The sequence below is a fragment of the Zonotrichia albicollis genome, chromosome 6 (assembly GCF_047830755.1).
Source record: "Zonotrichia albicollis isolate bZonAlb1 chromosome 6, bZonAlb1.hap1, whole genome shotgun sequence".
Taxonomy (NCBI): Eukaryota; Metazoa; Chordata; class Aves; order Passeriformes; family Passerellidae; genus Zonotrichia; species Zonotrichia albicollis.
This window is the reverse complement of record NC_133824.1, coordinates 10,982,920-10,996,523: the sequence shown is the minus strand read 5'-3', so window position 1 is coordinate 10,996,523 and position 13,604 is coordinate 10,982,920. Positions and strand designations below refer to the sequence as shown.

Genomic DNA, 13,604 nt, shown 5'->3' with positions numbered 1-13,604 from the left:
GATTGGTCTTGTGACTTCCTATATCATGCCAGTTCTATGAGTACATTACAAGCATATCAAATTATCAAAGTGGTTGGACCTGCACTTATACCTGCGTAATACCTTTGTTGGTATTTCTATATGGCTGCTATTGATTTTTCTTGTTTTCTTTTTTCTCCCCACCGATTTGGTGTCTTCACAGTCTACACTAAGCTTGTCACATAGGCTGGAGTTATGCTTGCCTTTCCATGCTGCTCAGATTATCCTCCAAGACATACAGTATAGTAATTTGTCAGTTCAGGTCACTAAAATGGATTTCAATGCTCTCATAATCTGAAATGCCTGGGGTGTATATTTATACAGTGTTTTACAGCTGATGCTTTGAACAAAGGACTTAGTCTCCTTTTATACCTCCATCAGACAGATGGATATACTCAGCTGTTTTAAGTCAATACCTTATTCAGGCCTAATAAAGCTGTGAAGTGAATAATAAAGAAATTATAAAATTGCTGATTAGATTATTTACTTAGTGTCTTGAAGACATTTTACTTTTTACTTATCCTTATTCAGGCTGCCTGGAACCTGAAGACACGGGCTTTGACAGAAATGGTGTATGTGGATGAAATTGATATGGATCAAGAAGGAATCGCAGAGATCATCCTGGATGAAAATGCCATTGCTCAAGTTGCACGTAAGATTGACTTTCACTTCAATACATTGATTCAACAAGAGCTCTTCGGGCCATCTCTTTTGTCATCTAGAATTGAACAAACTGAGGTGACCTGATACAGCATTTCGTATTGGTAAAAAAAGCATTTTAGATCGTTTTATGGCAATGTTGAGATCCACTGTGTGTTCTTGATGTAGTACTTAGGCCATTCAGACGAGAGTTCAGACCATGCTCAATTGTGTTTCATCAGCTTTTCCTTTACATTTGAGGAAATGTAGTGAGGATGCAAGTGGTTACTTGATTTTTCCACCAATATGTTGATTTCTTTTACTCCTTACTGGCTTCTTTAGGCATTGTGGGAAACTAGAGAAAAAATCTGTTCTTGGTGTACTGTGAATTTTATCCATATGCCTGTAGTGTAGACAACAGTCAGATACCACCTTTTGGCATAATGTCCTGCCAACATTATCTGAACTGATTTTCTTTCTTCTGCTTTTCTCTACTTAATTTTTCTCTTCCTTCACCAAGCAGTTCTTCAGCTCTGACATTGTTTCTTCTATGCAATTATTTTTCAGCTTCGTCAATTGGCTTTCAAGTGGACAATAATTAGTTGTCTTCCACTACTTTTTTGGCAGTATTTATATTTTTCTCTGTTTCTTTAGTACAGTTCACGTGGAAGTTTTTATGTAACTCATTAAGCGTAGCTCTCGACCATGTACCATGTCAAGAAATTCAAGGGAAGAACTGAACATAGACCAAACTGACACTTAAAGTGTTAAAAGCTTTTCTTGTCTGTATGGATGTAGGTAATTGCATATCTATCTTGTTACAGTTTTTAAAATTTTCATTACATGCTCAGTCACAGTCAAGCAGTACTGAAGATGTGTTTATACATTGTGATCAACTAATTATGGATATCTGTCTTAAAATTCCATAGTAATAAAATCTGGAGTTTAATTTGATTTTGTGTCCCCTGTGGTAGAGATTATCTTCCAAGAAAAATAATTTGATGAATATTGTTTAGAAATAAGGCATTCTGGAAAAATATATTCATGCTATGTTGAAGCTGAAAAAAAGGTGACCTTCTGGATAGTGTGTCACAGATTTCAAAACCAAAGAAAATTATTACAATAGTGTAGCCTCCACTTCTGTATCATTGAGATAAGACTTGGCTATTTGTGCTTCAAATCTGCTAGATGTGCCTGAACTAGTATATAATTTTTCAGAAAGTATAAGAACTTTCCAAAGATAGAGAACTCCCTGCAGTCTTTTGTAAATTATTAAATTTAATAGATTTTATCAGTGTGCCATATCTTTAGTGGGAACTATTAACTGTAACTCCACCTGTTGCTTCTTTGTGAACATTTTATGCCTGATACAAAGTTATTTTCAAAGGTATATTTTCCAAGTAAGTAGGTAAATCTGTCATTAAATCATTCAGTGATCTTTTCTTTGATAAGCTGAACAACCTTCTCATTCTGAGCTATATATTTTAATTTTTGAGTTGAGTCTTGAAAGTCTTTTCTTAAACCTTTCTATTTATCCATTTGTCATTCGTAGTCACCAAACCAAACAATGATCCACTCAAGTGCAGAAAACATGTTTTTCTTCTAGACCTTGATTTTACTTTCTTTATACTTCTGAGGTGTTCAAATGTTGCACTTTTACATAAAAGGTAAGCACAGAAATCACTGAACAGAGTGCAAGGACAGCAGAGTCAGTGGTGTCTAGGGACAGGACCAGAGGCAGTGGGCACAAACTTAAGCTCAGGAGGTTTCTTCTGAACATCAGGAAACATTTATTTTTAACTATGAGGGTGACTGAGAACTGGCACAGGCTTCCCATGGAGAATGTGGAATCTGCCTCCTTAGAGCTATCCAGAAACCATCTAAATAAGGTCCTGGGCAGCTGGCTTCAGGTGTCCCTGCTTGAGCATTGTTGGACCATATGACCTCCACCATCCTTTGGTTCTGTGATTACTCCACTTGTACACTTGACTTAATAAAAATGGATGCTGACCGTTTGTGGGCTTTTTCTTTTGCTGTAAAAGTGTGTTAGCCATAGTTGGTCTTGACTCAGGTCTTCATTGTGGCAGATGTTTCAGGATATCCTCCTCCACTAAAGTCATAGTTCCCAAACATAAAACTGTGTAGCCACACCTCTCATATTACAATTGGTATTGTCTATACTTTGCCTATTAAGCAGTTTAAATCTTTCTGCATCAGTTACACGTCCATTTCAGTTTTACATCTGCCCTTATCTTAGTTTCCAGATTAAACTCTCTTAATTATGACTTTGCTGTCAGTCATGAGTTATTAAATAATTACTAAAGTATATAGGATCCATGGGAAAAAACTACTTTTCTGTGGTTCCTCTTCACACATATGTAATGATATCTTTCTTCTTATAATTTTGCTGTGTTAATTTTCCATCAATCTTGTTTATTAACGAAAATGTCCTAGAGCACTGTTTTGCAGAAAAATCCATTATGTTACTTTTGGACTATTAACACCATTAATTTTCTCAGGTAATATTCTAATCATGTTTAAATGTGTTACCTTGACAGCATATTTTTCAGAAAGTTGTACTAATTGGTATTATGGATAATCACAGCTATTTCATTAACTGGGGAATTAAAGGAATCATCTGCAGTCATCACTAACTACTGAAATTTCACTCTTAAATTCTGACACTTCTAATGGCAATATGCACTGCTGTGGCCTTTTACATCTATTCATAGCTAGTTGGCTTGGGAATTCTCCAAGTTAGGACTGAGTTGCCTGGGGTGAGGTCAAAGGAACTGTAATCATTCTCCCAGTGCACCAAAAACTCAAAACAATTGTAGTTATTAAAAAACATGTCTGAAAAAAGGAATTTTAATGTCTTGCCTCTTTTATATTACAGCAATAGTTTTAAAAATAGTTCAGAAAGGGAAAGAGTAATACATTTGTCTGCTAGTCTAAAAAGTTGAAAGCCACTTTCCTCATTTCACTGAAGAGTGCCTAGTTACCATGTTAGAAACTCTGCTGAGTGAACTGTCCACCCTTTCTGTTATGGAGTAAAAACTTCAAGATTCATAGGACTAAATAAGGCAAGTAAGCAATAGAAATCCTGAGGGTGTCCAGCGAAAAGAGAGAGAGTTTTTAATTTATTTTAGCACCAATTGCATGCTTAGTTGGTTTTGCCCAGGAGATCATGGTTAATAACTTCTTTTGTATTATTTAACTTTAAATACAGCTGTAGTCAGGTGGCTGCTTACGGTTTGTTTTGGGGAGAAAAGAAGAAAGTCTATCTATCAGTTTATCTTCAGTTCTTGTAAATATTTGCAATAAAAGCAGTTCATAAGTATATAGAAAATGCGTAGATGACTAACAATGATTTGTCAGTAATTGTCTGTGTCAACTTAAATCTCATTTCTTTCTCTACATAGTAACAAGCAGTGAAGCAACTGCAAGGTATAGATCTTATATGTTGCTTTTAACCGAGTATTTAAAATCATCTCATAGACATTCACTTAGCAGATTAGAACTGCCCTATCAAATTACGGTGAATGCAAATCTACCTGCAGGAACTAGTAATGATCCACTGTCAAAACAGAAATATGTGAAAAGGGGAACCCTTCATCAGTTCGCCTGGGCTCAGGTAGGTTCAGGTTGGTTTTCATTGATGACCTTTGGGTATAGACGAGTTCACACTCTACAGTGCTCTAAATTGTAGATGGGGATCTTACCAGGGTCTAATGTCATGAGATAACACTCTCCATCTGCTCTGTAGGTGAAGGTTTAGATTTACTTACTCAAGTCTGGGTGCCAGATAGAAAATATACCATTTCAAGTTAGCCTGGTCTCATTGTTTCAGTAACCTTTTACCTTTAGCACTGTGTGATGTTTCTAAGATCTTCTTGACAATTTGTCAATCCCAGTAGGAATCCACACAGGCACTTGTTTGGTCCCCCCAGGTGGGATGGAGAAGAGAATGGAGAGGGTGAAAGAAAGAAAACCTTCACAGCATTCATTGTTTGGCAGGTTTCTTGCAAGAGTCTTTCAAATTGTCTGTAGTAGAATGCAATATTTGGGGTTTGTCTTCTTTGTCCCCTTAGTTTGAATAAAGAAATTTCTGTCTTACTGTTTATCGTAAAACACAATCATGTTTGAAGTCCTCTGGACAAGGGAGTAATATCTCAAAGTGAAGTGAGAAATGCTCTTATTTTGTAGGACCAGGAACATCTTTGAAACTTCCTGGAACTGGCCAAGGTGGAGGCCCCAGCCCAGCTGTTAGGTATGTGATAGTTTATTTTTTAAAATGCATTGAGTTCAAAATGAACAAATCACTCTGAAAATGAAATGCTTTGGGTATAACTGTTCAAATTCTCTATCAATAAATACCACCTAACATAAGGATAATGTACTTGTCACCTTCAGGCCCGTAACTCAGTCGGGAAGGCCCATCACAGGGTTTGTGAGACCCAGCACGCAGAGCGGGCGGCCCAGCACCATGGAGCAGGCGATACGAACGCCCCGGACAGCTCTCACAGCTCGGCCCATCACCAGCGCCTCCGGGGGGTACGTCAGGCCCGGCACGGTGAGTTGCTCGCCTCTCTTCCCTGAGTGGAACATTTCTTGTCACAGTATCTGGCACACTGACACTGCAGTTTACTTTAAAGCTGCCTCTAAACTCAAGTTTGAAGGAAGCGAGTGGTTTTAGTTTTTTAAATTTTTTTCAAAATAGAGTTTGAAAATATAACTTCTTGTGCATTTGATAGTCTGGTTATGTAAAGAAATGTGCATAAATTCAAAAGTTCACCAGGATTCATATAAATTCCTGACGGGGTCTCTGGTGTCGAGGTGACCCCAAGCTGCTAGAAAGTCTTTTCCCAGCCCTGAGACCGAAGAAGAAGACAGAATTCCTTGGCTGTCATTCTCAAGGTTGTTTATTTTTTCTTATCTAAAGCATTCTTTCTCTGACCCACCAACGTCTGTCTGGCAGGTTGGGTTGAGGCACGCTGACCGCCTTGGGGCGGTGTTATCTTTTTATAGTAAAAACTACGTGTACTTTATTTACAATAATTTTCCAGTACCTATCACCTATGTTAGACAGTTTGTCTCTACTCTAAACCAATCCAAAAGTGCCACTGTTACAGCAGCTGATGGAGGCTAAGAAGAAGAAGGAGAAAGACTGGACATGCCCAGATTCCTCCATCTTGCCTCCTGAATCCCCATTCGAAAAACCCCAAAATTCTACATTTTCACCCGGTGGTAAATTCACTATCATTCTATTCAAACTCTTGTGGCTTGTACATCTTCATACAAAGTTGGTAGTTTGTTTTTTTTTCCCCTGGGCTAAAATCAAAGGCACAGGTGTTTTTGACTCCGTGACAAGGTCTCTGAGCCCCCCATCAGGGTCTCGAATCCTCCAGGGCAGAGGACTTTCCTGGTTTCTAACAAATTCCAAATTCACAGGCTCCTTGAGACAAGTTTTTATTAATGGAAGGCCATGTAAAGACTGTGACATAATTTCACCATAAGTGTCTACTACAAAACAATTGATAAGCATTCAGTGTCTGTCACTTCGAAAGATAAGGAGAATAGTCTATACTAATTTATCCCATTCTATTGGCAAAATTAATAAACTGCAACCAGCATGAGTATGTAATGGTTTATCTACCTAGTTACAAAACAACTAATAATGACCCTGGACAAAAAAAGGACACAAATGAGCCCTAATTTTAACACCCCTCATAATCTTCCTCCTACTCATCAACCTTCTAGGGTTACTACCCTACACATTTACCCCAACCATCCAACTATCTATAAACTTGGCCCTAGCCTTCCCCCTATGATATTAAAATCACATTAATGGCATCTTCTCACTACTGCAGGTAAGAACTAATCTTCCTAAGTATTTCTTGAATATTTTTTTGGTTATGTATCCAAACTTCCAAGCTACATGCTTAGGCACTGTATGGAAATAGTGGGGATAGACAGAGAATAAAAAGGAAGAGTTGGTACTGCACAGTAGAGCAGTGAATCTACAAATGTTTTGTTTGGAATTTTGGTGGTTTTTTGTATACTAATAATATTTTGAAAATCTTCAGGAAAAGTGTAGGGGATCTTCCCACTTAAAAAGCTTCTTTTTCCCCCTCAGGCTTCAATGATAACAAATCCAGATGGCCCTTTCATAAATTTGTCTCGACTGAATTTAACAAAATATGCTCAGAAACCCAAACTGGCAAAGGTATGTAACAATTTTAGTTAGTGTTGTGATATCTTTTTCATGTTTTCTGGTATCATTCTGATGTAACTGTACATGGGATTTGAGATAAAAACAATGATGAATAGTGGTTTAGATATTAACTCCAGAAGAATTGTGTGTTACTCACCTTTTGACAGTGTTTACCAGACTTGAAATTGAAGCTATGTCTAAAGAGGTTATGGTGAAATTATAATTTAGGAAAACATTCATATGGGAAAAAATGTTCCACTGGTAAATAATTTTGAGCTGTGCGTCTAGGAGTGATGAAGGCCAACTAAAAGAATAAAAAAGAAGCCAGGAGCAAAAAACCAGCAGAACCTTCCTTAATGCCTGGAAATGTGGTTCTGTGTACAAATAGATGGCAATCCTGGCCTAAAAATGTTCACAATGTTTGGATTTTTTCTTTGCTTTTTTGGAATGAGTTAAAACTTTTTATGTAAAAGGTACCATTTTTTGTTCAGAATACTTCTTCATTTTCTGTTAAGATCATCTGATTGACAGCCAATGAAACTATCTGACAATAGAAGAGGTTTTTGCAGGTTATCCACCCAACTTAGAGGTTTCAGCTCCGAGTGGCAGGGAGTTGAAAGTTGTGAGATTTATCTTGCCTTTCAGTTGAATCTTTTCCCAACACAACCAGTTAGCTGTATGGTTGAACATGTTTTCTGTGTATAGTGTGTTCATAAAAAACAGCTGTTGGGCTGAGGCCAACAGCTCATTTTGCACAGTGTATCAAGGAATTATTTCTAGGGAGCGCAAGGTATCAAACACACCCTAGGGAGTTATATTTGGCTCTCAGCCTAAAGGTGAACAAACCACTATGAATTTAGCCTATTTTGAGAAACATAATGGTGAACACTGTTAAGAAAACTGGCAGTATCTGATAATGTGCTGGTGGAAATATCTCTTCCAGTCCAAAACTTTGGTTAAAAGTTTTTCATAAGCAACCAGGAAATTTCATTGCTTATTAAAGCCTGATCTAGACTGGTGTAGGCCATTGCATTTCAGTGTGGTTTTCAAAGGAAATAAATCCTGTGTAATTGCACTGTGTCCTTCCCCCACTGCTTGCATCATTGTCCCTTGGCCCCTTAACCAAACTAGGTAGAGGAATAGGTATCAAATATAGTAACTTCTAGTTTGGTGAGGTAATCAAAGACTTCCAGACTAACATTTGAGGCAGTTACAAATCATTTCATTATCAGTGCTGAAAAAATACTGCATGCTTTTTGTCCAATTATGTCCTTGCCAGCAATCAGCCAGCAGACACATTTTTATAAATCCATTATAGTCTGGAAAATAGAGGGAATGTAAGAAACCTGGGAAGGATTAAGAAGCACAAGACACATCCATAAAAACTAGGCTTAGTTCTTCTGCTTGAAGACAGCTAGCTTTTAATTGTGCTTGCTAACTACATGCTATCTAAGTAGGTAGGTTAGCTTTCAGAGGAAATATTCTCAACAACAGCTCTCAGGAATGAGAAACATACATATTTTTAACAATTTTGGGGTTTAATTAGCATTTTTGTGGCAGATTTGTCTTCCTTCAATTTCATATGAAAAGAAGCTTAAGCCAAAAAATGTAAATCAACAGTCATAGAAACATCCATAGGCAGCAAGTGTACTTGTCAGTATTATGAAGCTAATACATTATGACATTAACATTTCACACAGAATGTAAGATCTAAGTTTAAATTTGGAGCTACATGGATTTATAACTTTTTTTTAAAGAAAGAGCAGTAAGGCTAAAGCCAAAGCAGGAGGTGAGAATGCAGACTGCACTCTCCGTTAAGAATAATTGATTAAAGTTTCAAAGCTTTTGAGCTGTCACTTCTCCCAGTGCATAAAGGTGATAAACCTTGCAGCTATTGAATTCACATAATTAGCCAGTCTATTCATGTTTGTATATTAATACCTCCTACATACTTCCTTCTTATGTGTTTGAAGAGTAGCCTGACTGTATCTTTTTTAAAGTTAGATTATCTGTCTGAGGTTTTCCAATATTTTGAAGTATATGGAAATGTGGCTTCTCTTTGACTAACATTAACCATGTTGAAGACTATCCCAGGAAACACCACAGTAGATGTATAAAGTATCACCTGTCATGAGAAAAAGCCCCTGGTAAATCCCAGTTAGCAACTGTTCTCTGGTATGAAGCAGAAAGTTTTATCTTTTTTAGCTTGTGGATTTTTAATAGACTTACTAAGATAACTCTAGATATTTTTATCCAAGTGAATGTTCAGCCACTTAAATCCCTTTGAAGGTCAGAGTCTGTGCATAACAGCAGTAAATTCCTCATGCCAGCCGTGCAAGAAAACATCTTTCTTGTCACTTCAGATTTACACACTTTTACCGAATGCTTCTCTGTTATTGAACTAGAGGAGAAAACGTTCCACTACTCCTTTATTGTCTATTCTTTTCTTGTCTACCTATTCTAAGCTCCTTATAAATGTGTTACTATTTTTACTCCTTTAATGTCTTTTAATCATCTGTTTGGAGTCTTTTCTGACTGAAATTAGAAGAAAAGTAGGTTGTGGTTTATTTTCCTCACATGATACGACAATTCATTAGTAATTCTCTAGTTTCCTGAAGGTAAATATTTTAAGAATTTTGTGTAAGAAAATCTGGCAGAAGGGTCATGGAAGCCCTTAGGAGGCTGAGGTCTTGTTCTGTATTTTTTTCCTCATGGGGCAATATTTTCTCCTGGTGTTTTAGAATGAATTAAACAAATTTAGAAAAATGTTCTGTTCTTTTGAAGCAATTAAGACCTGGGATTTGGATGCAGAAGGTCAAGGTTCAACTCAATTGAACCTCGAGTTACTAGCACCCGTTATACATTTTTGGAAACAGAGGCTTCCAGTCTCCATTTAGTTATCCAGTATCTTTCAATGTCATTTTATTCACTGAAAATGCCACCCCCATTGCCTGATATAGACTCATCTAATATTCTAGTGCAGATCAACTACAAGGTGGTATGACTTAATTAGCTTTGTACAGGAGGAAACAAAGCTGCAGTTATTTTGCTGTGTAATTGCTGTGGCCTTATAAGCAGTTAACCACAGCACAGCTGATGAATGTGACTTCTTTAAGCTTTGTTATTATGATGGTTTTTTCAGAAGCACAGTACTATTAGCATTTATTTATCATTTACAAACAACTTTTAAAATATTTTTTGCCTTTACAGATCCCAAAATATTGCAGAGCTTAAAATATTTTTTCTCCAAAGGCAAAGTTTTTCAGCTTGCATTCTTAATAAACCTGTATTTAATTTAAGTAGATTTACCACTATATAAGCACCTGAGTGTCCATTGCAAAAAGCTTTTTTTTAGATCGCTGATTGGTTTTAGAGTTAAGAAGTCATTAAAATTGTACCAGCTTCTCAAATATATATTCACTTTCAAGTTACAGCTGCCTTTTATGTTTTAAAGTAAAGTTAAGCACCAAAGATAAGCAGCAATTCTGCTAATCTTTTGCAACAGATTAGGAATTAGGATGCTTTCCTGTGATGACAATATAGCACATCTATAGTTTTTGTCTATTGGAGTCTTAAATGTAAATCTCAGCATTTGTTATGTGTGAATGTAATTGTTTTCCTAAAGAATTAATTTCTGCTTAGCATAATCAAGATTCTATACTCCTCTGAAGGAATATTATCAATTTTTTTTCTTCAAATATGACAATTTTTTAAATATTCTTCCGGCAGGCATTGTTTGAATATATCTTTCACCATGAAAATGATGTAAAAAATGTAAGTAACTCATGTTCCTTTTTCAGATTTTATTATGAATGATTGAGTTATTTCTGTCTATATTCTGCCAAACTAAGGATCCAAGTAGAACATCACAAGTATGGAAGTAAAGCATTAATAGTTGTTTAAGAAGGAGAAATCCTTTCTTACAGGGGAGATAGTCAGGAATGAAAATTGGCAAATATCAAGATATGGATTGGTATCTTTTTTGAGAAGCGAAACATTCTAATTCTTGAAAGTGGGTCCCTCAGCTATCAATGAAAAGGTCTCTGAATCTAATGAATTCATGGTAAGGGGATTTATTGGAGCCTGAGTGGTAGCTGAACTGCCTGGAAAGTTCAGAGTCCTGAGGCTTGAGTATAAGTTATAAAAGACTGTCCATTAATTAAGGAAGGTGAAAATACCTGACAGGTATTGTTGAACATCACTTGACATTTTTTACTCATGAGATGATTGCTTATACATTTTGGGTGAATAAAAAGAAAGTGTATTTGGTGAAACTACATAAAAATAAAATATCAATAGGATTTTGGAGATTTGTTCTAGAAATGTAAATCTGTAATGCTGAGGTGTTTTGTGAAATCAAGAGAAAGATTATATTGTCCATACGATTGTCTGTAACATTTATTCTTCAAATATTTTCCTAATTATAGTTTCCCTCTTAACCCATCCAAAAGTTTTCTTCTGTGGTTCATATGTTACTGCACTGAATGGGAAAGATCAAGTTTGGGTACATATCGTTTAAGCTTTCAGAAAGAGATAAGTGTTGCAGAGGTTTTTTGGCAGTTCACCCAGGGAAAGGATCTCTTTATGGAATTAATAAAATGTCAGTATATTTCATTGCTATCTATGTGCACCCAGTTGAAATGGAATCAAAATGTTCAAGTTTTTTTGAAAGAAGTTTATGTCAATAATGCATAGTTGACTAAACAGTTATTGAACTTTCTGCAGCACTACTAGCTGGTGTGCAATTAGATCTGGAGTTAAACTCTCCAGTTAATCAACAACACACACCAAAAATATTTTGCTGTTGTTGACATAGCTCCTAATAATTTCCAAATGTACTGCTATACAAAACTTTTTAATCTAGTATCAAATTATTAAAGCTGTACACTGTCAATTTATTGCATAGCATTCTTTCAAGAGGATTGATTTGTAGTGCACTATTAATCCAAAATATCATTGAAACCGTAAGTGCAAGTGTCAGAAATATCAGAGAGAAATGGAAATTAACATTTACATAATCCAATACTGAATATGAAGGAGGTACCTGGGTTTTAGCCCACTAGTAACTAAGAGTTTATGTTTGTTGCTGAAAATCCAGTTCACTAAGAATAAAAGGGACATTTGATATGATGCTACATGTGCCTACACTTTAATGACATGCAGCCTCTGTAGGCTACACATACATTCATATAATGCAAGTAATTTTTAAAAGAACTCCAGAAAAAATTGGAAGATGTTTCTGCACTGTACTGCATGTATTTTGAAATCCTTGCTGAGAATCCCAAATCACTCTCTTGCAGGAAGAGTTCTGTATATGTTTTTACCCACCTGAGCCATTTGAATAAATACTTGCAAGCAAAGAGGTGTCAGCTTAATCACCACCATTACTGTGTAATGAAAGAGAGATCAGTGTTTGGTTAATGATTTCATCTTATTGGAAGAAACTATTGCTGGGAATTGAATTCCCACATCACAGAATGAGGTGTCTTTATAATGTAATGTGTATCTCTGAAGTGATTTGTTTTAGCTGTTCAGTTTGCTTTCTCTCATTTGCTTTCACTGATTCTTTTCTTATGTGCTTTCTACACCATTTGCAATGTAACTCCATTCTCCAAACTGTTCTCCCTTCCTGTTGAACCTCATCTGCATTAATTTTTCTTTAAAAAAAAGAAACACTTTAATGTTTGCTGAAATGTGGCTGCATCACTGTTTATTCACCTCTCCTAGCAATGGCATTTCACAAATTCAATATCTTACATCTCCCTGAAAATAATTTGGTCACTTAGGGTTTATCAGAGAAACAGCACATATGTTAACTTTTTAAAGTTTATCTGGCTCTTGCTTGATCACTTGTTAGAACATTCACTGACATCTCTCACATCTTTGTATTTCCTGTGTGATAATGGACTTTCTTAAAACCCAACACTTTTCTGCCTGAGATGAGATGAAAGCACTTGAAAGGCTTGGAACCCTGGGAAATTGACTTAAGTTTGAAAAGTCTTTACTTTGGGCTTTCTGCATGGGTAGAATACTACTTCCTGCAGTTTTGAAAATAAAGCACAAAGCAGTAGTGACAATATCCTTTCCTTGTCAGTGTGCTGAGCTGGAACAGTCTGTACTCTTCTCATTTGCATTATTATTTGAGAAACAAAGGCAGTTTTATTATTTATCTTCTGTTTTATATTCAGCCAGTATATAGGAAGAAAAAAAAGACTCAGCAATTTCAGTTGAGAAATGCCATTAATCAGTGTGCATTCAACGGGATAAATAATGCGAGGAAATTGGTTCGAATTAAAACTAAATATATCTGTAATCTATCAATTATCAGAAACATGGGGATGCAAGAACAGAGAAGCAGTGAGCTTTTCAGCACTTGAAAATATATTCAAAAGTCTTTTGTCTTATGTAATGAAAAATTAAACACTTGTCTGAAGAAAATACTATTTCTGTATCCATTACTGTTCTTGACTTGTTTCCTTTTGAACACATGTACTTAATAACTGACTTTCTGTACTCCTTGAGCTATTTCTAAAAGCCATTTTATGTGCTAAATGCTGTAAGAGCAGGGCAGTTTCAAAGACTTGTCCAGAAATAGTTCAGCTGCTACTTTTTTCAGTAGACCATGACATTGTATTTTGCCATTTTTCACAGGTAGGTAATGATGGCAAAACACTTTGTCCTGAGGAAGCACAAAGATTGTACAGTATATACTTGTGGGCAGAAGTCACAACTT

At 36.1% G+C, this 13,604-nt stretch overlaps 1 protein-coding gene across 1 annotated transcript in view; it reads left to right on the top strand.

Moving 5' to 3' along the window:
• The window catches only part of TTC8 (tetratricopeptide repeat domain 8), a 43,096-nt gene that overhangs the window by 9,933 nt on the left and 19,559 nt on the right, over positions 1–13,604 (top strand). The window contains exons 3-7 of the mRNA XM_074542505.1: positions 550–670; positions 4,864–4,927; positions 5,071–5,230; positions 6,794–6,883; positions 10,601–10,645. Coding sequence (XP_074398606.1) covers positions 550–670; positions 4,864–4,927; positions 5,071–5,230; positions 6,794–6,883; positions 10,601–10,645 — 480 coding nt within the window. The remainder of the gene's footprint in view (positions 1–549; positions 671–4,863; positions 4,928–5,070; positions 5,231–6,793; positions 6,884–10,600; positions 10,646–13,604) is intronic.